Source organism: Orycteropus afer, unplaced genomic scaffold (assembly GCF_000298275.1).
Source record: "Orycteropus afer afer isolate SDZICR_OR568_19922 unplaced genomic scaffold, OryAfe1.0 scaffold00686, whole genome shotgun sequence".
NCBI classification, from domain to species: Eukaryota; Metazoa; Chordata; class Mammalia; order Tubulidentata; family Orycteropodidae; genus Orycteropus; species Orycteropus afer.
The window spans coordinates 1,040,879-1,063,749 of NW_006922273.1; the positions used below are offsets into that span (position 1 = coordinate 1,040,879).

Genomic DNA, 22,871 nt, shown 5'->3' on the forward strand with positions numbered 1-22,871 from the left:
CTAGAGGCTATGCCACCAATGTTTCAAATACCAGCAGGGTCATCCAGGGTGGACAAGTGTCAGCAGAGCTTCCAGATGAAGACAAACTGGGAAGAAGGACGAAGCCATCCACTTCTGAAAAAATAGCCACTGAAAACCTTATGAATAACATAGCAGAGGTCTGGCATATGCTAGATGTTTAATAAAGAAGTGTTGAGAAAGGGGAAAGATTGGTAGGCAAAGCTATGGAAATAGGTAAGAACCCTAGCAACAAAAGTGTAGAGTTAGGCCAAAACCTCAAACACCACCGCTAAAGGGATTAAAAAAAGAACAAAGAAGCCCTGGTGATGCAATGACTAAAGGGATTAGAAGTGGAGCCTGCAAAGAAAACTAAGAAAAACTGGTCATGAGATGTCACAGAAGGATCTTAGGTGGGAAAGTAACCCAATCATGTGACAACAAATATTGGTTGTATACCTGCTGTGCACAATCAATATGTCTAAGGAGTCAGGAAACGTATGTTATGAGTATCAATTTTAAATAAAAGAAATTTCAAAATGTTTGTGTACTCATATTCTCTTCTGTTCAGTATCTCCCAATGATGAAATGAGCTATAGAAATACACTAAGATAGCAATGTTTGTTCAATATGCTCAGTTAAAAAAACAGTTGTGTTAAGGTAGGAGGATAATCTGACTACTGTAGCTTTTCTGTTAAATAAATGTTACTACATTTGCAGGAAACTGTTCAAGAACATTTCTCCTTATGTAAGGCTTGCCCCAGTAATGCTGCTTATGTCACTGTCTGTCTAGATTATCTGCAGCCTAAATGCCAACTGTGTAAATTAAACCTGTCAAGTGACAGCTTTGCCATAGCATGCATAACCAACCTTTAAAATTTATTTATACTCCATTCCCTTTATCTGGCCAGATTAAATTCTCCCTCCCTAAGCTATTTTTGCCTAACTTCAAACTGGCATAATTCAACATGTTCTAAACAATCACACAGAGACTGTGGCCCTTCTGATTTTCAATTACCAAATTATTTTTAATCAGACTCCAAACAAACCAAACTCACTGCCATCGAGTCAGATCCGACTTATAGCAACCCCTCCCTGGGTTTCTGAGGCGGTATCACTATGGAAGTAGATTGCCCAACCTTGGGGTAGTAAAATAAATTTCATTAAATTTACTGAATTTTTTTTTTAAAAAAATGTATTCTTAAACTAGATTCCTCCAGATGCCAATATGTGAACTGGTTATAATAATGGCATGCTATGCAAATGCTTTTTTAGAGCAAATATATCCTGCATTATTATGGGTTCATAGTTTAAATCCCTTATTCAGTACCCGAAGGCAATGGTTCCATCCAGAATACAAATGAAAAATAATCTCTTGACTAATCTACCCATGATATCATAACATGTATGCTGAACCTCCACTGGAGATAATACTCTTTCCTAAGTGGCAGAGGTACTACTGTGGAAACACATTTTCACCTGATTTGAAGACTACCTAAGCAATGTTCAGGTTTATATTGAAGCTGATTAAAATTAGACATGAAAAATAAAGATACAGAAATGGGCATTAAAAAAAAAAAAAAAACTGCCATCAATCGTTTTCCAACTCATAGCGACCCCTCCTTGAGTTTCCGAGACAGGGTCTCTATGGAAGTAGATTGTCCAGTCTGCTTTCCAAGGAGTGGCTGGTGGGTTTGAACCACTAGCCTTCTGGTTAGCAGTCAAATGCCTTAGGCACTACACCACCAGAGCTACAGTGACTAATTAAATTGTTTCTTAAAATTGACAAGTTCAAAAAACAAAAAAAAAAAAAAGTTCTTCAAAAACTGCCTAAAATCAGTTTTTCAGAGAAAATATTACCTCTAATTATTGGGTTTGATGCTTAAAAGGGTGTTTATTACTAATCCAGCAGAATTCATTTATCTATAGGCATGTACTTCTTTTGAACCCACCTGTGTGAGTGACTAAAGTTTGTACATCTAGCTAAGGAACAAAACACAATAGCCCAAGGGCAACTACTGGCCTTTGGACTTTGTCCTTACACTAGATTCTTTGAAAGGCTTGTTATGACAAGCTCAATTGCTTGTTGGAGATTTCTGTGTCTAAAATTCCCTCAGAACGGATGATATAGCACTACTGTTCAGTTTTTATTACTCATTAAAACTTATTTAAAATGAGTTTTGGTAAAACTTTAAAAAGATGCCTTAAGGGAAAGAAAATGAAGTCACTTCTTAACACAAGGTATGTTTTGGTTTTGAGTATATTCAAAAACCAAAACCAAACCCACTGCCATTGAGTCGATTCCAAATTATAGCAACCCCCATTGTGTTTATGAGGCGGTAAAACTTTACGGAAGTAGATTACCCAGTCTTGCAGCCAAATTGTTGTTGTTGTTCTGTGCTGTCGAGTCTTCTCCAACTCAGCGACCTTATATACAACAGAACGAAACACTGCCTGGTCCTGTTCCAGCATCACTATCCCTACTATACCTGAGCTGATAGCTGCAGCCACAGTGTCTATCCATCTCATTGAGGGCCTTCCCCTCTTTCGTTGACCCTCCACTTTATCAGCCATGACATCCTTCTCCAGAGAATGGTCCCTTCTGACAACATGACCAAAGTAGGTGAGATGAAGCCTGGCCATTCTAGTTTCCAAGGAGCATTCTGGCTGTACTTCTTCCAGGACAGGTCTTTAGCAGTCCACAGTACGTTCAGCATTCTTCACCAACACCACAACTCAAAACCATCAACTCTTCTTCTATCTTCCTTATTCGTTGTCCAGCTCTCACATGCATTTATTGTTGTTGTTGTTATTGTATGCCATCGAGTCAGCCCTGACTCATAGCGACCCCTCCTTGGGTTTCCAAGGCAGTATCACTACGGAAGTAGGATTGCCCAACCTTCCTTCCGAGGAGTGGCTGGTGGGTTTGAACCACCAGCATTCTGGTTAGCAGTCAAGGGCCTTAGGCACTATGCTACCAGAGCTCCCACATGTATATGAGATGATTGAAAATACCATGGCTTGGCATTTCTCAAATAGCACCTTCTAAATTATATTATATATAAAAGAAATTTAAGTATGCCATACACAAGATTAATTTTGGATACAAAATAAAATAGGCAGTTCTAACACAGAAAAAAAAAAAAAGCAGCTTAAAAATATTGACTGGAATAATGGCTGTAACCCCAGGCATTAAGACATCTTAAGTATGGAAATAGAGGATAATTCTCTGCACTGGTATACAAACACCCATTGGGTTATGGCTGATTAGGTATTTGCCTCTGTTGAGTATACTTAATATAGCATTATACCTTGTAAACAAGTTCTTTTCTGAGGTTGATATTGTCACATTTGGTCTTTCTGTCATTGCAATTGTTATGCTCTTGCTATTTGTTGTTGTTGTTTGCCGTCGAGTCAAACCCAACTCATAGCGACCCCTCCTTGGGTTTCCGAGGCAGTATCACTAAGGAAGTAGGATTGCCCAACCTTCCTTCCGAGGAGTGGCTGGTAGGTTTGAACCGCCAGCCATCTGGTTAGCAGGCAAGTGTCTTAGCCACTATGCTACCAGAAAATGGTTATTTTGTTTTGTTTTGTTTTATCAATCTTGCCTCAGGATTGCCTGTATGATTCACAGCCCTGATTAATCTGAGGAAGCTGAAAGGGATGAAATCCTTCTATTCTCTTCTGAATGGAAAGTTGGACTTTCCAACTTTCCAACCTGGTATAGTTGGAGTCAGTCAGTGTGTACCTGGAGATCTGCTGTTCTTCACCATCAGGATTTGCTATTTGTTGCCTTCTGAAATCTTTTATAAGGATTCTCTTCATAATGCTCTTATGCACTTGTCTACCAACTATTGGCTTTTATATTTTGAAATGAACTGATGAAAAGTCCTGTCTACCATGATGGAGTTGAGGAAAGATTTTTTGATGAAGATGGGTGACTTTCAGCTGGTAGTTTGTTTAGCAGGAGAGAAACTCTTCTATTTTAGGGCTTCTTCTACAACATTACAGTAATTTGGCTTTCAGAGGTTTTTCCTTATGCCTTGGGGTCTTTTGGCTCCATCTTGAGACCCTCTGCTAATAAGTGTGGGTGCTGGTGCCTCTGAGTGTCTGCTTATTTCAAAATACTAAAGCCAACAGTTGGGCTTGTCATGCTAGCAACTGCTGTGTGGCTTGCTGATGTGCTAAGTGTCTGCTTTGGGAGAACACTACTCCATTCTAACATTAATCAGAAGACCTTTGTGGTTTGAAAAGTCTACAAGGACCTATAAACATAGGAGCTGCTAGAGTGACAGACCCATGACTGCTTTAAGAGAAATGGGTGAGCTGGTCAGCAAGACCACACTTACGTCTTATTTATAATGTGTCCTTTCTCTCAGTAGCAAAAGACTTAGCTACATTTCCATCCTTCAAACTATGTCCTTTTCAAAGTAGGAGACGTTGGTACCTCACCTGTAAGCCAGGACCCAGAAGGCAGATTAGTCCACTTAAGAGGCTGAGCCCAGATCTTGAGAACATGATGGGCCGAGCTGACTGGATTCCCTTTTTGAGATATTTCATGTCAGTACTGCTGTGGTAATTACAGGATCACAAGAGTCACAACTTGTATCACAAGTTCTACAAGAAAACTGTCTAATACGGATTTGGCTCTGCTTACCATTTGCTCACTGGGTTTGTATCTTGTCCTGCCAAATTCATTTTTTTAAGCATTTTATTGAAATATAATTTATGTACAGTGAAATACACAAAACTAAAATGACACAGTCAATGAATTTTTTTTTTTTTTTTTTTTGCAGTGTTCCCTCCCCTCCCCTCCCACCTCTGGTAGATATGTAATTATCGGCAAATATGAATCTGTTGCTGTCATTTTTATTATGTGCTTTTTTGTGGTGTCAATTTCTTTGTTCCATATAATTTTCTATGCTGAGCTCATTTTGTTTATGAATTGTGTTATCACTTCCTTCATTGCTATTGTTTTAGTATTTGCTGAATATTTATGCTGGTCCTCTTTTTTATTTTGATATGAAGGTTTATCATTTTCTTTGAGATTACCCTGTGATTTATAGTTTTCTTCCCAGGTTTAAAACCCTCTGTTCTATCTTGTAGTTGTCTTGACTTCCCCACCATCTAGAAGTTCTGTAACAACACAGCTTTTTCCTTCTTTTTGGTTTGTGCTTGTCCTCATTTGTCAATTGATGTTTCTGGTTCCCTGTTTACAATCTTGTAAGCTTATTTTCTTTGGATACTTCCATAGCTGGGTTGGTTTCTGGGTTACATCATCATGTGTGTTAATGGTCAGTTGTTAGCTGTTGTTGCTTCTCTGTCCGAAGGGCTCCCTTTAGCATCTCTTGTAAGGTTGGTCTGGTTTTAACAAATTCCCTTAATTTCTGTTTATATGGAAATGTCCTAATTTCACCATCATATTTGAGGGACAATTTTGCTGGGTATATAATTCTTGGTTGGAAATTTTCCTCTTTCAGTGTTTTATATATACCATCCCATTGTCTTCTCCCTGCATGGTATCTGTTGAAATCCAAGCTTAGTCTTATTGGTTGCCCCTTGTAGGTAACTTTTTGTTTTCCCCATGCTGCTCTCATGATTCTTTGTCTTTGGTTTTGGTGAGTTTGATGATGATATGTCTGGGTGATTTTCTTATGGCGTCTATCTTTTTGGGGTTTGCTGGACTTCCTGAATGGATATATTCTCATCTTTCATCATACCAGGAATATTCTCTTCCAATAAATCTTCAACAATTTCTCTTGTGGTTTTATTTGTCTCTTCCTGTTCTGGAATTGTGATTACACATAGGTTATTATTCCTTTTGATGGTATCCCACATGAACCTTCAGCTTTCTTCATTTTGTTTTGATCTTTTTTCTGATTTATCCCTTTCCAAAGTAGTGTTCAGGTATTTGCCTCCAATCTCACTAATTCTGTCTTCCATTGATTCAATTCTGCTCCTTTGCCCATTCAATGTCTTATCTATTTCTGACAATTTAGTATTAATCTTCTGGATTTCTGCATGTAGATTTTGTATAATTTCTAATTTTTCATTTATTTTGTCAGTTTGTTCTTGTATTGTCTTTCAAAATTGTTCTAGGGTTTTCTTTGTGTTTTCCTTGATCTGTCTCTCAATCTCTTGAAAATACCTAAATATAATTATTTTGAATTCCTTATCAGGGAGTTTCAATGCTGCGTCTTCCTCAGGGATGTGTTTTGGGTCTGTATCCTGGTCCCGTTTCTCCTGCTTTATCTTGCTTCTTTGTGTGAACTGTGATGCTCTGTTGTCTCCGAGGCATTGTGACATTTTTGTGTTTATATTTAATTGGTGATTGTATGTTGGAGTGACTTGCCCAAACAGAGTCTGTTTGCCAAGGTTGGCAGGAACACATGAGAGGCTGACAACAGGAAACAAGACAGGTGGTGAGTGTATAAGTGCTGTCAACTAGTGAATAGAGGAGCACAGCACAGTACCCTGCTTGCGTAGATAACATACAAACAAAACAAAAATCGTGGGCAAGTCACTCCAACATACAATCACCAATTAAATATAAACACAAAAATGTCACAATGCCTCGGAGACAACAGAGCATCACAGTCCACACAAAGAAGCAAGATAAAGCAGGAGAAACAAGGGACCAGGATACAGACCCGACCTTGGTAAACAGAGCCTATTCTTAGGTCCCTGAAATCCGAATGAGAATGCTATCACTTTAAAATTCAAAATGGTTGTCACTTATAAACATTCAAAATGGCTTCACCCTCAGTCACTTTAAATATCTAAAATGGCTGTCATGTGTAAGCAATCAAAATGGCTGCACCCTCAGTCACTTTAAATATCCGAAATGGCCGCCACTTGTAAACATTCAAAGTGGCTGTGTCCTCAGTCACTTTAAATATCCATAATGGCCACTGCTTTTGAACATTCAAAATGGCTGCACCCTCAGTCACTTTAAATATCCAAAATGACTGCCACATGTAAGCAATCAAAATGGCTGCACCTTCAGTCACTTTAAATATCCAAAACGGTTGCCACTTATAAACATTTAAAATGCCTTCACCCTCAGTCACTTTAAATATCCAAAATGGATGCCATAAGTAAGCAATCAAAATGGCTGCACCCTCCGGACAGCAGAAAGTCAACAGCTCAGGTTGTGTCCCACCTTGCTATTTCCCTTTCTAATCATAGGCCACCAGTGCAGTCGTACCTGCAGCCCTGGTGACCAGGGCTGATCTTTAGGTCAATTCTCAGATCCCAACACCACTTGGAAATATTCAGGCCGTTGGTCCTATCAGAGTAGCTGACAGTTCACAGCTCTGACAGTCTCTGTACTCACTGTTTTCATTCAGGTTTTTCTATTAGTTGGTGCCTAATCTGCTTCTATATAGTTCATTTCAAAGCTCAGGGCTCCAGGATTATCTTCTGTATCTCTGTCAATTAGGTTTTCTTTTCTTTATTGAAGAGGGTCTGCGTCACTTGTCTGCCTATTCCTCCATCTTACCAGAAGAAGTCCCCCCACATTCATTTTTTAAGAAGTCATTATATTAAAATGTTTCACACATTATTCTACCTAACATTACTATGCAGACCAACTTTAGATTGAGAGTGACTGACAGAAGTTTTTGTTAATGACATTGATAGATTTGTTGGACAAGTAACCCATTTATAAGTTTGTTATTTTAATTCTGTCCACAATGTGTTCCAAATATTTTTTCCAGTGTCTTTTGCCATACAGAATTTTTCAATGTTTCTTATTGAGATGTCAGACTTTTTATGACTTCAGTTTCCTGACCTGCCTAGGAAGACTTTAAAAATTCTCCTATAGAGTCACTATTAATTGGAATGAATCCACGACAACAGCTTTGGTTTTATATGCTCTTATAGGACTTTAAATTGTTAAATCTTTACTCCATTTATAATTTATTTGTGAAGCAACCTCTGTAGTTTTCTTTTAGTTAGTTGGATTCAGAAATTTCCTAGGACTTACTTTCTTTAAAATGAAGATGAGTTGACTTTTGTTCCTTTAAAAATCTGACCCAATTCTTTTTTCAAAAGCATTTACTTTGCTTACAGAGTACATGTTTATAAGAAAGTTGAATAACTATGCAAGCACAGGCTCTAAATAGAAGTCCTAATAAATTCTAAAATGCTGCTGTATGCTGACTGAGGGCACAATTTGATCCCTAAAGCCCTCTCCAATCTAAGGCTCAGTGAAAACAGCAAACAAAAGGCCTCAGTGTTAGTGGAAAACAGAGTTTTTCAAAGCAGGTAAAGGTCTTGTTTACTCCTTCCAGAAAGCTGAGGAGAAAAGGGGTTCTCAGATTATAAATGACAGAGCTGCCCTTGTGCAGCATAGAACAATTGAGATAAGGCCTTACTTCTTAAGGGCCTAAGTTAGGAAGACAGTGGAACAGCAAGGACTAAAAATGAACAAAAAGTAAAGCTTTAGCTTTGACGCAAAGAAGCAGATTAGTCCTTGAGGAAACCGATGATTCTTACTTTTTAAAAACTTTCCATTTTAGCAAAGGCTAAGTACCGCAGTGCCTTAAGCATCTGACTCAAATCCACCACCCACTCCGCGAAAGCAAGACTGGGCAGTCTACTTTCATACAGATTCTACCCCCTCGGAAACCCATCTATGAGTCGGGTCGCTTTGAGTCCAAAGCGACTGGATAGCAGTGGGTTTTGGTTTGGTAAGCTTTTATTTAAGGAGAGTTGGTGGCGCAGTGATTAAGGCATGTCTGCTAACCAAAAGGGCAGTGGTTTGAACCCATCAGCGCTCTGCTGGTGGGTAACATGAGGCTTCCTTAAAGATTTACAGCCTAGGAAACCCTATGGGGTAGTTCTACTCTGTCCTGTAGAGTCGCTGTAAATCGGGATCAACTGGATGGCAGTAGGTTTAACCTTTCTTTATGTTACAACACATCCAAGTGAGCAGCAGCACACAGGATGCATGTGATTTCCAAATGCTACAATTGAGCCAACAGCAGTTGTCCGGGTATGTAGTACGGAGGCGTGACCAAAAAGGACTACAGGGAGCAAGGGTTTGATCTGCATCACCAGATACTCCTAGTTTTCTACAGGGTAAGCTTTGCTAAAATGTTTCTCCCCACTTGAAAGTGCCCCCGGCAACAATTATTCACCTAATCCGAGCCAAGGCCTGGGGCTTCAAGGTGTTGAGTCACCGGGTACAGCGATCGCGCGACATAAATATTGATGACGGAGATCCTAGGGGAGCAGGTGCCAAAGTAAACGGCTGGCAAAGAAGACTGTGGTTATGACTTAAGGCTGGGGGAAACAAAGAGGCTGAGGCAGGATTCCAGTCCGAAAGGCATCTTAAGTTTGAGGCAAATTTCAAGCTTAGCTTGTCACATATGTGCGTGCCTAAAACCAAACTCACTGCCGCGGAGTCGGAGCCGACTCAGTGACCCCTCCTTGGGTTTCCCATGCGATATCACTACTGAAGTAGACTGCCCAACCTTCCTTCCCGGGAGTAGCTGGTGGGTTTAAACCGCCAGCCTTCTGGTTACCAGTCAAATGCCTTAGGGACTACGCCACCAGGCTTTGTGGCCTGATCTCTTCCAGATGAGAGACGGGCATCTTCTCCCACTCCCACCCTTTACTCGACCCAAGCTACATTCACTCCTTCCAGTCCCTGCTCCGCCCCCACAATCCCCTGCCACTGGGAAGCTCCGGCTACGGCGCTTCGCCATTCATCAACCGGTTCACTCCGGCGGCGGCTGCAGCTGGGTGACGTCCACAGGGGGCGGATCTTCGCCCCCGCTTGTCGGAGATGGGCTCGGTGCTACGGCCACTGATTGGTACCCGAGTGTGAGCACGTCGCGCCGATATAAAAAGGAGGGCTTGTGACGCAAGGGCGCCTGGATGCGTGTATTGGCTCCTTTTGCTGCGGGCCGGCTAGGCGACGCGCTCTCTTCGGAGCGGCTCACTGCATGGTAGAGCCTGGTGCCCCCGCCGCCGCCTGCACTGCTGCCGCCGCCGCCCCGCGACGACCATCGCCGCCCCCTGCCCTGTAGCCGCTGCCACTGCCGCCGCCTGTGTCGCTGCCGCCTCGGGACCGGCTGTATGATTAGGCCACAATCTTCAATGAGTAAACATATTCCTGTGAGTAGCCGTCGCACCGTTGCCTCTCGGGCCGAGAATCCGCCGCTGCCCCCCCCATTCCTACCGATGCCTTTGTTCGGAGACCGGCGTCCGCTTCCCGCCTCACAGGCACGCCGCTCCGTTGAACCCCCGGGAGGAGCGGACCACCTTGCGGTTCTGTGGCCAACCATCCGCAGCTGGGTACTGGGAGGCGTCGTGAGGGTCCTCAGCGGCGGTTATCTGCTGGTGGCACCTACTTCACGTCCCTACCGGGCCCGGGGCGGCGGGGGTGGTGCAGCCCGGCCTGCGCGCCGGGCGGGGGCGGTTTCGGCCGCCGCAGCGGACCGGGTGGGGCGGCACAAAAGCCGCTTTGTGACCGCCGCCTCCGCCCTTGGTCCTCCGGCCTGGCGCGCCCGGTCCGGGCCCGGTGGGCTTTGCGGCGTCCCGGGGCCCCTTTGTTCGGCCCAAGAAGGGCAGCCCGCCCGGGGAGCGGGAGACGTGGCCCGGGGTGGGGCGAGGGCTGCGCGTGTCACTGCGGAGCCGGATACGGGGAGGGCGCGGCGGCAGGGTCGCCACCAGACCCGGGTCGGCGTGGGGTAGGCGGGGCGGCCCGGCGTAGTGGTTACGGTGTCGGTGGGGAGTTCTCCGAGCCGGAGTCCGAGTTTAGGGACCGGCGCGGGACAGGAGCCTGGTGTGGCTACCCCTGTGCTTTGCGGCCGAGACCGGCGCCTTAGACAAAATGGCTTCGGCGCCCGCGCCTGACTGAAGGCGCGGCGCGAACCCGTGATTGCGGCGCTGAGTGGGGGCGCCTCGGGCGGGCCCGGGCGCGCACCGCGGCGTGCGCGGAGCGGCAGCCATCGGGGGCTATCCACGAGCTGCTGCCCTGCCGGTGCTGAGCCGGGCTCTGCTATCTGCTAGGTAAGGAACCGCATTCCCTGCTCCGCCCTCCTCTCTTAAGTCTCCACCTGGTAATTCGAGCTGTTCCGGATTTAACACCCCACCTCGGGTTCCGGATAATGGGAACAAGTCGAGTCTTGTCCTTTCTCTGAGGCAAGTCGGTCGAGAAATGACCCGAGTTTAAGCGCCTTGGAAACTGCTAGGGCTAGGGTTACACTGAAGCAAAGGAGACTCTGGCTGGTGCACTAGCCTGCGGTTTCCCTGCACATCTCGGAAGGACCCTGGGTGGCGCGTTTTAATCGGGGACTATCTAGGACTGTTCTTGAAATCTTTGGCGTAATGTATTTCTTCCTGTTGCTTTCTGGCAACAGTAGTCCTCCAGAGTCAGAATTCTGAGGTTTTATCTTTTGTCCACGGAAGCTTCTACCATTCCAAGAGTCTGAAGTTATTTACGTCGTGCGTATTTGGAACCATCGGCTTGCTTAGGATCCAGATTCTGAGGCAATGCTTCCTGTTACTCTTATTATGTGAATTTTGTTTGATAGCAGTAAATAAGTTGAAAACCAGAAAGCTAGATGGTTCCCAAAAGTAAGCATTTTACACATGCTTTATCTAAGACATAAGTAAATATGAAATGGGCTCTAATTAATTTGAGAAAGCAGTTTTACAGATTGATGGGTTTGGCTCTGCTATCCAATAGACTGACTTCCTTCCCTCCTCACGTCCCATGTATATGATTGTGATTTTTATGCAACTGACATGTAGAAGAGAGAGAGAAAAAAAAATAACTGCATGTCAGGAGTAAATTAGAAATAGGAAGAACCAAAAGGTGGTAGTCACTGATGCTTTGGTAGAAATCCCCCAGCCACTGGGTGGCTCCACTCAGTGGGGGAAAAAAAAAAAAAAAAAAAAGTAGTCATTGCCCTTAACTTTACCTTATCTTCAGTTCTTTGTCATTGGAAAAGTGCCAGAATACCCTTCATATGTTTTAAGGAGGTAATATTTAGGATTTGCGTGAAAATACTACAGTCACTAATTCATTATGGAAGTGATGTACTGTAATTGACACAATACTAGTTTTAACCCAGCTGTGAGGTACTACCTATGAAGGCTCATTTGAACGTATTTGGCATAATGAAAGTTACTATCCTTGTAGAATCATGTAACAAATGAATTGTAATGTTCCTTTGTTTTGCCGAAAACTGAGTTCACTTGATGTTTTTTGTTTATCTGATAAATCTCTCTGTATGGCTCATTCAAATTTTAGCAAAATTGTATTAGAAACTATAACTAGCATGAGACTTTAAAGGTGTAAAATGAAATGAGAGCAGATCGAATTTAATATTAAGCTTCTTAAATGTTTAGATTTAACATGGAAAACTACAAGTCGTCTTTTTTTTTAATGTTAGGGGATTTTCTATTTGGAGATATTCCTAAGCATTTGGAGCAGTGACTGGCTCTAATACTTATCTCTCTTAGTTCTCTACTCCAGATATACAAGTACCTTATAAACTACTTGAAAGAAAATTAACATTGATGCCTTTCTTGTACATATTATTTATTGGTGATAGTAGTTACCTTGCTTTGAAACTTGAAGTCAAGGATAAATTTCACTCCCTACTTCCCCCACTCCATTTATCCTCTCAATTAGATTTCCAGTTCAAGGTGAATTAATTTTTGGTTTTAAAATACAAGAGAATATTATTAAAATTAGTATTATACTTTATAGTTAATACACAGGAATACAGGCAGTCCCTGGATTACAAACATGTTCTCTTCCTGGAACAGTTAGGTACGGGTCATATCTAACGTCAGTCAGATGTTTGTCTTAGTACATAGTGTTCCTTTCTGCGCGTAAGAAACATTAAAGAAACACATCCTATTTGCATGAAAACTCTTTAACATAATTATACAGTAATAATCATGGTTTAAAGCACATCGCAAAAGTAGTACCTATTCATTATTGCCAAACATGTATATACCTCAGATTTTTAATTCAGGTATTTTAATTCAGGTTTATAACTGTGCTGTACGTTCATTGGACCTTTGTAACCTGAAGACTGTACTGTATTTTTAAGAATACTTTCTCCACCATAGCAAGTTGTTTAGCTTCTAGGGACTCAATTTCTTCATCTGTTAAATCAGAATGATGAATTAATGGGTTGTTGAGGATCAGATGAAATAATGTATATGAAAACGCTTTGAAAAGACCATTGATGTTGGTGGCTACCATCAAATCTTCCCCCAACTTATGGTGACTGCACTTGTTTCTGAGTGGAACAGCTCCATAGACTTCACTTGGCTATAGTTTACGGAAACAGCTTGCCCAGCCTTTCTTCTACAGAGCTGCTGGGTGGGTTTGAACCACTAACCTTTAAGTTAGCAGCCTGAATGAAAGCTACTTATACCATCCAGATTCCTTAACATTGTAAGTTGTTACAGGAGTAGGAAAATTTTGAGATCTAGTTCATTTTACTGAAATTAAAATGGCCCGAGTCTTTTGTTTAATCTCTGCTCTTGAAAAGTATTTTTTTAATGTATTTTTGAAAATTAAAAAGGAAATGATAGCACAAAAGGAAAATGTAGATGTGGCTTCATGATTTAACTTTTAAGAACCAAAATACCACTTTTGCAGAGAGATTATGTATAAGACCATATGAAAGAACTAACAGTTTCAGTGTATTCTTGAAATTTGTAATGCATATAAGAATGTTTTATTAGTCGGAAAAGGTCAATGTAGAAAGTTGCATATATATTGCATAACAATATAAAGCCAGTAACCAACTATCAAGAGGAATGATTAACAGAAGTGTACTAGTGTGTGTGAATGAGATACTTACCAAATGTTAACAGTGGCTTTCTTTTTGGATCCTTTGTAGTAGATTAGTGTTTTTTTTTTATTTCTTATTGGCCTTAGGATTCTATTTTAAGTTGTTTTTAAAGTAATAATCCGTTTGAGACTGTTACGTGTGTTTATGCTTATTGGTTTAATCTATAAATATTATCTAGCATGTTCTTTTTGAATTGGAAAGCAACCTTTTTTTTATTTTCTCTCCCCCACTTTTTCTTTTAAACAGCAGTTCTGTGGTGTTCTTGGTCACACATTTATGGAGTTTCTGAAGGGCAGTGGAGATTACTGCCAGGCACAGCACGACCTCTATGCAGACAAGTGAACTGTAGAAATTCATTACTACTCCACCAAGAAGCCCCCATAAGAGTGGTTAATCTGGACACAGAGGTGTTGAATTGAAATTGGCAGAGCAATTTTCAAGAGTTCTGACCTGGATGGGGTAAACCTCAGTGCACTTCCTTTCTGTTGCCTCAGTATTACTGGATCGAAGAATTGCTGCTTCTTGTTAGGAGGTTCATTTCATTTTCCATTACTCCCAACATCATACTCAAAGCACTGAGAATTTCAAGTGGAGTATTTTGAAGTAGACTTCAGTTTCTTTACATCATTTCTGTATTCACTTTTTAAAATTTGTTCATAACCCTATTGAGTATTTTTTACCTAAATTAACATGGCTCGAATGAACCGCCCAGCTCCTGTGGAAGTCACATACAAGAACATGAGATTTCTTATTACACACAATCCGACTAATGCGACCTTAAACAAATTTATAGAGGTAAGATTTTATAGTTTTAATCTCTTAAATTGATTGCAGTTTAATAGTAGATCTTATGCTAGGGAAGTGACTGTTACATTAGAAAATTTGAGATGTTATTCAAATAGTGCCAATTCCTAAAAAGAAAATAGTGATGTCTGTAGGTTAGAGATGTTAAATTATGTATTAAATTTCAAGGTTTTGTATGTGAATTTAGTTTGGATTTATAAGTTAAGGTCTAGTTGTTGATGCCTCTGAGTTTATATAATTTAAATTGTCATAGGTGTAAAATGTAGCAATGAGGCTATGATAAGAAATTTATGCCTGTAAAGTCTGCTGTCTTAGTCATCTAGTGCTGCTGTAACAGAAATGGCACAAGTGGGTAGCTTTCACAAAGTTCCTCACAGAGGCTGGAAGGCCAGATTCAAGGCTCTGGCTCTAGGGCAAGGCTTTGTCTGTCAGTTGGCCCTAGGGGAAGGAAGTTCTTTTTCTTTGGCTTTTATTCTTTCTATCTTGTCCATCACTGCTTGTTTCAGGTGCTTGTTTCATATCTCACTGATGGCCTCATTAGCATAACAAAGAAGCCTTTTCCCAAATAGAATTACAGCCACAAGTGCCAGGGTTAGGATTTACCCCCTCATACTTTGGGTGGGGGGGCACATATTTTTAGGGATATAATTTCAGTCCATAGCAGCTATTTTATGGATTTTTCATGTCTATTTAACCTAATGTCATAGACCAAACTAGTATATGTCTCGGACCCCATTTGATTTCTAGAATCCAATTTTAGGTGTTAGAAGAGTTGTAATTGGTAATGTATTGAGTCTTTTAAAGCCTGTTATTTTTAAATGTTTTGTTTTACTGTATTTTCAAGATCTTAAGAGTATTTTAAGGAGCTCTGGTAGCATAGTGCCTAAGGCACTTGACTGCTAACCAGAAGGCTGGTGGTTCAAACCCACCAGCCACTCCTCGGAAGGAAGGTTGGGCAATCTTCCGTAGTGATACTGCCTCCGCAACCCAAGGAGGGGTTGCTATGAGTAAGGTCTGACTTGAGGGCACATAACAATGACAACAACACAAGGGTATTTTAGGTCACTAAATCATATTATGTACTTCAAGTGAGTATAATCTAATCAAGTCAGATTATCATGAAGGATTCCTTTGGTTTTATTTACCTTGGTTTTTCTTTTGTTAATTGCCCCCCTTGTGTGTTTCATCCCCTTCTATGCAGTGTTAGGGTGGTGATAAACAATTTCAGAATATGAGGGGCTGTCAATTGCACCTCATAGCAACTCATAGGGTTTCTAAGGTGGCAGATATTTAGAGAAGTCGATTGCCACGTCATCCTCCCGTGGAGTGGCTGGTGGTTTGAACTGCCAACCTTCTGATTAGCAGTCAGATGCCTTAGGCACTGTGCCACCAGAGCTCCTTGTGTTAAGCATACATAGGTTATATTCATTCTCTCCATGATTTTCAGTTAGCTAACAATACCTACTAGAGAGAGGATCAAAATGTTATTAAGTGATGCAGTTAATTGGTATATGTTTTATCTAGGAACTTAAGAAGTATGGCGTTACCACAATAGTACGAGTATGTGAAGCAACTTACGACACTGCTCTTGTGGAAAAAGAAGGCATCCATGTTCTCGTAAGTACTTAACATTTTCTGTATGTTTAGGATACTGATAAATAAAAGTTTATTCAAATAACCACAGTCTTTAAAAAGCTTTATTTTTTTTTTTTATAACTGTAGAAAATGGTACAGTATCTTATTTTCCAAATAAAGGTGAAAGCTAAGCACAGGTTGTTAAGTAACAAAAGATCTTAATACATATTCAACACTTAGGCTGTGCTGCAAAACCTATGACAGCCAGAGCCTTTGTAAAGCAGAAACCTGTCAGAGAAGGAGCACTGAAGTATTTGCCACTAAAGTGAGCAGTAGACAGTGGTAAGATTACACTGTGTCAAAGTGGAAAGTCTGGTGAGACAGAGAAAAATAAGGCAGTCCCATTGAGTTCTGCTCTCACAGGTTTCATGTATTTCATTAACAGTGTGGCTTAATTAAACATAGGATAAATATGTTAAAATAAAAATACTTTCTTTTTTAAAAAACTTATATTTGGGTGTTTATTAAAGTTTTTTTCCCCCCTAGGATTGGCCTTTTGATGATGGTGCACCGCCATCCAACCAGATTGTTGATGACTGGTTAAGTCTTGTAAAAATTAAGTTTCGTGAAGAACCTGGTTGTTGTATTGCTGTTCATTGTGTTGCGGGTCTTGGGAGGTAAGGGAATTTCTTAAATCCATCTAGTGGTATTAATTTTAACTCAAGGTTCCCTTTGGGGAATCCATTTGCTTTCTTAGGTAAGTTGCTATACTAAATAAAAAAGGTGAGTAAAAGTATTCCAATACAACTGGAAGTAACAGTGCTATGATAGCAAATTCCAATTACTGTGGGAAAAATTGTTATAGAGTTAATCTTGTGCTAGTCTGTATAGGTGATACTAGAATCCTTGTCCAAACTCACTTAGAAAAGATTGAATTGTGTCTAGGAGGTGGCCTGCATTCCATTTATTAGTGTACTTTTAAAGGTAGCATTTGATTTTTACTCAGTAGGAATTCATTACAGAGTACATGCCCAGACTTAAAACCATTACCCCTCTCCCATTTCTCCTTTGCGCCCCATCCCCCACCCCACCCCCAGCCATTCTAGTGGGGAAGACTAAAATGAAATGCATTTATCTCTGGGGATTGGCAGTAGTAGGAAATAATTTTTACTGTTTGGAAATCTGGAAAGGTTGCATTTATCAAAATTTCTTGTTTCCCTGCATTTTTTTTCAAGGTGCCCCTCCAAGAATACAAATCCTAATATTTAAGCTTATTTATAATGGATTTTTTGGGATTTGGTTTTGAAAAATGATTTCTCAAAAATCTTATCTTACTAGAGCTCCAGTGCTTGTTGCCCTAGCGTTAATTGAAGGTGGAATGAAATACGAAGATGCAGTACAGTTCATAAGACAGTGAGTATTTAATGGATCCTTTCCATGCAGTCTCTATTTTCTCATTGCATGTCAGCAGATCATTACATATACCTGTTCCTCACTTAAATATCTCATTATCCAACTATTTCACACATTAATGGCCCACGTCTGGCTGTAACTAATGCTGAGGTCCCTAGAGAGGTCACTGATCAGCAGACCCTATATGTAAATAGCAGGGAAGCTCATATGGCATAGTATTTCACCAAATGGGAAAGAGGAAGGGGACGTACTTTCTCCAAGCCACCAGGGTGCCAGGCTGGGGGGTAGTGTCTAGAGTAGGGCCAATGATAACAGAACACCACCCGGTGGTCCTGGGTACCCACATGGGCTGAGGCCAGGGCAACAGTAGCTGGTGTCCTAAAAGGTAAGCCATCCTTGACCAGGGAGGAAGCAGGACTGCAGGATCTGGCCCTAGCTCCCAGGCCCAAGGGGAAGGAGGGATAGGCTGGGCTGTAGTCAGGAGCCCTAAGATGGGGTACTTGGGTACCCGGGTCCACAGTATGACCCCATATCAGCTTATCAGATGATGCACCTGTGCATCCCTTTATACTCCTTTGATGCCCCCCTCCTGGGCAGGAATGAAGTCATTGGGTGAGTGACCAGCAGCAGCTGTAGTGTAAGGTCAAGAGCAGAGGCCAAGCCTTGCTCTTGTTGATTCTCATGGATTGTTAATTGAGAGGGAACAGGGCCATCTAGCAAGAGCTGGGGGTGCTACAGTAATAGGCCAGTGGAGGGGGAGCCAGGAGACAGTATGCACACTCACCCTCCTTAACACCCATGCCCTCCTGCCCACAGGCAGGGATCCGCCAACAAAACCACACCCAAAGGTGTTTTTAAATGTTGAGGGGGTAACCCAGGGCTACCCATCCTGAAAATAGAGTGAGAGCAGGAGAGGGATGAGACCAGGGATCCCAGGGATGGGGAGGAGGGCCAGCATTTGGGCATCCTGGCTCTGAAAGACTGGGGACTGAACGCTTCCGAGGTGATATGGGGGAGGGGAAGGCAGTGACCTGAGTCGAGGCCCGGTAAGACGTTGATAGTACAGGCGAACGGTTGAGGTGATGTGGTCATCCTTCATTTTCACATAATGCCTACTTTTGCATAACAACCTGGTCTTTGGAACCTAACCATAAGTGAGGAGTAGGTTTACCATGAAAACAAATTTTTTCTAATAGTGTATCTGACCATTATATCTTTTAAGATAGTATTAAAACTACAAAATAAGTTTTTATTTATTAACATTTGACACAGAAATTCTCAAAATTCAACAAACTTAAAATAATTCTTTAAATTACTATAATGGAATAGTTACTTGCTTATTTTCATAGGCTTTCACCGTTAAGTGAGTTATATCCAAATTGCAACCACCCAATACAACAAGATAAATATTTTCATCACTCTAGAAAGTACCTTTCTCCCCTTTGTTGTCTACTTTCTTTCCATCAGAAGTAATCTCTTTCTGACTTCTGTCACCATAGATTAGTTTGTCTTCTTGGATTCATGAATTTTCATTGTTTTGTAGGCAACACTCAAGATAGAGAACATTCCTTTAGTACCTTTTTTCCATTTACAGATGTTTGTTGGTCCATATCTCTTTCTGTGCTAAGTTATAGCCTAATAATCAAAAAATAAACTCTCCCAATTATCTATAGCATATAAAACATTACAATAGAAAGATTGTACTTTAATTGCTCTTTCCCTTACATATTTTCCACCCTTCCTCTTCCCAGAAAGCGACGTGGAGCTTTTAACAGCAAACAACTTTTGTATTTGGAGAAGTATCGTCCTAAAATGCGGCTGCGCTTCAAAGACTCCAATGGTCATAGAAACAACTGTTGCATTCAATAAAACGGGTACCTGATGGTATTGCCTTGGAAGTGGAACTTGAGACAGGACCTAATTTGTCATATGTATTTACCAACATGTTAGCTTGGTGAATAAATAATTCTAATAAAGCTTCCAAAGAGTATTGAAAAGCAGTTTTACCAGGCTACAAGCTTGACAGAATTGCAGCCTCTGTGTTTGGGTTACGATCATCCTATCTGGACACTTGGCAAAATTTCTTACTGTTCATTTAAAATGTGTTTATTATTTGTACCAATTGATCTTTCTTGAAATCATGCAGTATTGTTAATAAGTCTTTAAATCTATTCCCATGCCAGAATCTTATCAGTATATAAGAAATTTAGGGAGATTAGGTGCCAAAATACCCAGCACAACACTTGTATATTTTTAGTATCATTCAGAACTAAAAAAATCCCAGGAACTATGAACACTCTAGACCTTATGTGGTTTATTCCTTCAGTCATTTCAAACATTGAAAATAAGACCTACGGTTATTTGCCTGCTCACTTTTTGTTTACATCTCCCACGTTTGTACCAGTATACATCAGGTTTGTGCAACCATTCATATTTGTTGGTTTTTACCAAGTCTTACAGTGATTATTTAATGTCTTTCTGTAAATCTCATTTTGTGCTTTTATGGAAAACTTTAATTTTGAAAAATCTGCATTGTACAGAAGCACATGTCTTTAATGTCTCCAGACAAAAAAAAAAAAAAAAAGCCTTACAGTTAATTTAATGTTTGCACTTAGGGGGTGCAACTTAACAGGGAGGGCCTGAAAAAAGAATGGGAGGGGGCTATTAAATATTTTTAGTAAAATGTTGCCTTTGTCTTGTGCAGAACATGTAGAATATGCTCTTTAATTTAGTAAATATTTTTTTAAAAGGTAGAGATGCTTTGTTATCATAGCTAAAACTTAATCATAAAGTATCTGGAATTTTTTTTTCCCCCATATCAATTGGAAGCTGTTTACCAACTTACTTTTGTTTGAAGTGTGATTTTATTTTTCCTTTTCTTTCCAACCTCTCTTGCAAAAAAAAAAAAGTGGATTTCTGCTAATGGATTGAGCAGACTCTAATTTTTATATGCCTTTTGAGCTGTGTAACTTAATATTTGGATACTTGATAATTTGTTTTATTATGTAATTGATAAAATGGTGATGTGTATTAATGTTAGTTCAACCATATATTTATACTGTCTGGGAATGTGTGGTTATAGTTCTGTGGGAGAAATAATTTGTCAGTGTTCACCAGCTTGTAAAAACCTAGTTGCGAAAGCTTAAACATTAAATAAATAATGAAATGCATTTATCATGTTGAAATTGTTGTGCTTAAGATTAACAACTTTTAAAAAACTATAGAAATGATTGCACTTCATTTACGTCCTTTGAATTAAGTGTATCCTCATTTTATAAAAGATTAAATTATAAACAAATACTGTTAGTCATCAGAACTATAATACTAATACAAGCTATACTATATATACTGTATGTATACAGGATATGGAAACTTTGGTGGCTTAGTACCTAAGGCATTTGACTGCTAACCAGAAGGCTGGTGGTTCAAATCCACTAGCCATTCCTCGGAAGGAAGTTTGGGCAATCTACTTCCGTAGTGATGCCTCAGAAACCCAAGGAGGGGTCGCTATGAGTCAGATCCGACTCAGTGGCAGTCAGTGACATACTGTATAAGCTTCCTTTGTGATTAAAAAGTCTAGATAATATTGAACTAATGTACTGTTCTCTACTGAAGAGACCAAAAAAAAAGAAGAGTTGATTTGAAATTGATTTTCACCAGTTAGTTCTTGGCAGCTTGGCTTCTGAACCTGTTTCATATTTGCAGATTGATAATTAACGTATCTTTACAGACTGTAAATTAGTGGAGCTTAAATGTTTGGTACATGAGAGCTTAATGAATAATGTGTTGTATTTAGGTGCTAGCAAGTAAATTCCAACCCTATGGACAAAAAACGAAACAGTGCCCTGTCCTACACACTCAAAATTGTTGCTGTTTGAGCCCATTTTTGCACCCACTATGTCAGTCCATCTTGTTGAGGGGCTTCCTGACCATCTACTTTGTCAAGCATTAATTATGTACTTCTGGCATTGGTCCCTCCTGATAACATGCCCAAAGTACATGAAATGAAGCTGTTCTGGCAGTCCACGATATATTCAATATTCTTCCCCAACATGCTAATTTAAATGTGTCAATTGTTGGTGGCTCTTTGTTCATTGTACAGCTTTCACATGCATATGAGGCAATTGAAAGTACCATGGCTTGAGTCAGGCTCACCTTAGTCCTCACAGTGACATCTTTGCTTTTAGCACTTTTAAAGAAGTCTTAACAGATTTGCTCAATGTAATATGTCATTTGATTACTTGACTGTTGCTTTGGTGGGTATTTATTGTGGATCCAAGTAAATGAAACCTTTGACAACTTCAGTCTTTTGTCCATTTATCATGATGTTGCATTTTAGTCCAATTGTGGAAGACTTTTTGTTTATGTTGAAGTATAAGCCATACAGAAGGCTATAGTCTTTGATCTTCACCAGTAAGTGTTTCTTTCAGCAAGCAAGGTTGTATCTGCATATTGCAGGTTGTTAGTCTTTTGGTACTAATGCAGTGTTCTTCGTTCTTTGTACAGTCCAGTTTCTCAGATCAGCATACAGATTGAATAAGTACGGTGAAAAGGATACAACCCAGACATGCTTTTTCTGATTTTAAACCATGTAGTATCCCTTTGTTCTGTTCCAACGACTGCCTTTTAGTCTATGTACAGGTTCTTCATAAGCACAATTAAGTGTTCGGTAATTCCCGTTCTTTGAAATGTTACCCATAGTTATGTTCCACAAAGTCGATTAAACACAGGTGGACATCTTTCTGGTGTTCTCTGCTTTTAGCAAGCAGACAACAGCAATGGTGTCCTTGGTTCTATATCCTCTTCTGAATCCAGCCTCAATTTTCTTACAGTTACCTGTTCTTGTATTAATGGTATACACTTTTGAATTATCTTTAGCATAAGTTTACTTACGTTTAATATTAATGATAATGTTAATAATTTTCCTGTTTTGTTGGAATTACTTCCTTTGCATAGCTATGAAAAGGACAAGTGGCTTCATCTTTAAAAAAAAAAAAAAAAAAAAGCAGTTGCAAGTGTAAAAGACTCAACTTGAGTAAAAAGTGATAGTCTACCTTGTGTTTAGTCGTGAGAGAATTGTTTCTATTGCTCCATGCCAGTTTAGCACTTCCTAATCTCTAGAAACTTAGCTAGGGATAAAAGGTGGGGGAACAGAGTTACCTGGAGGCCCTTGGTTTCTAAATTTCAGAACTTTTGTGATTGGGGCTAGTTGTCTAACTTGATTTACTTTTGATTCTGTCCCCCCCCCCC

At 40.3% G+C, this 22,871-nt stretch overlaps 1 protein-coding gene across 1 annotated transcript; it reads left to right on the forward strand.

Moving 5' to 3' along the window:
* Positions 1 to 14,519: 14,519 nt before the first annotated feature.
* Positions 14,520 to 19,490, forward strand: PTP4A1 (protein tyrosine phosphatase 4A1). Its single transcript, XM_007956923.2, has 5 exons — positions 14,520 to 14,624; positions 16,158 to 16,250; positions 16,755 to 16,885; positions 17,547 to 17,621; positions 19,373 to 19,490. Exons 1-5 carry the CDS (start codon positions 14,520 to 14,522, stop codon positions 19,488 to 19,490), a joined length of 522 nt encoding a protein of 173 aa, XP_007955114.1.
* The last annotated feature ends 3,381 nt before the right edge of the window (positions 19,491 to 22,871 follow it).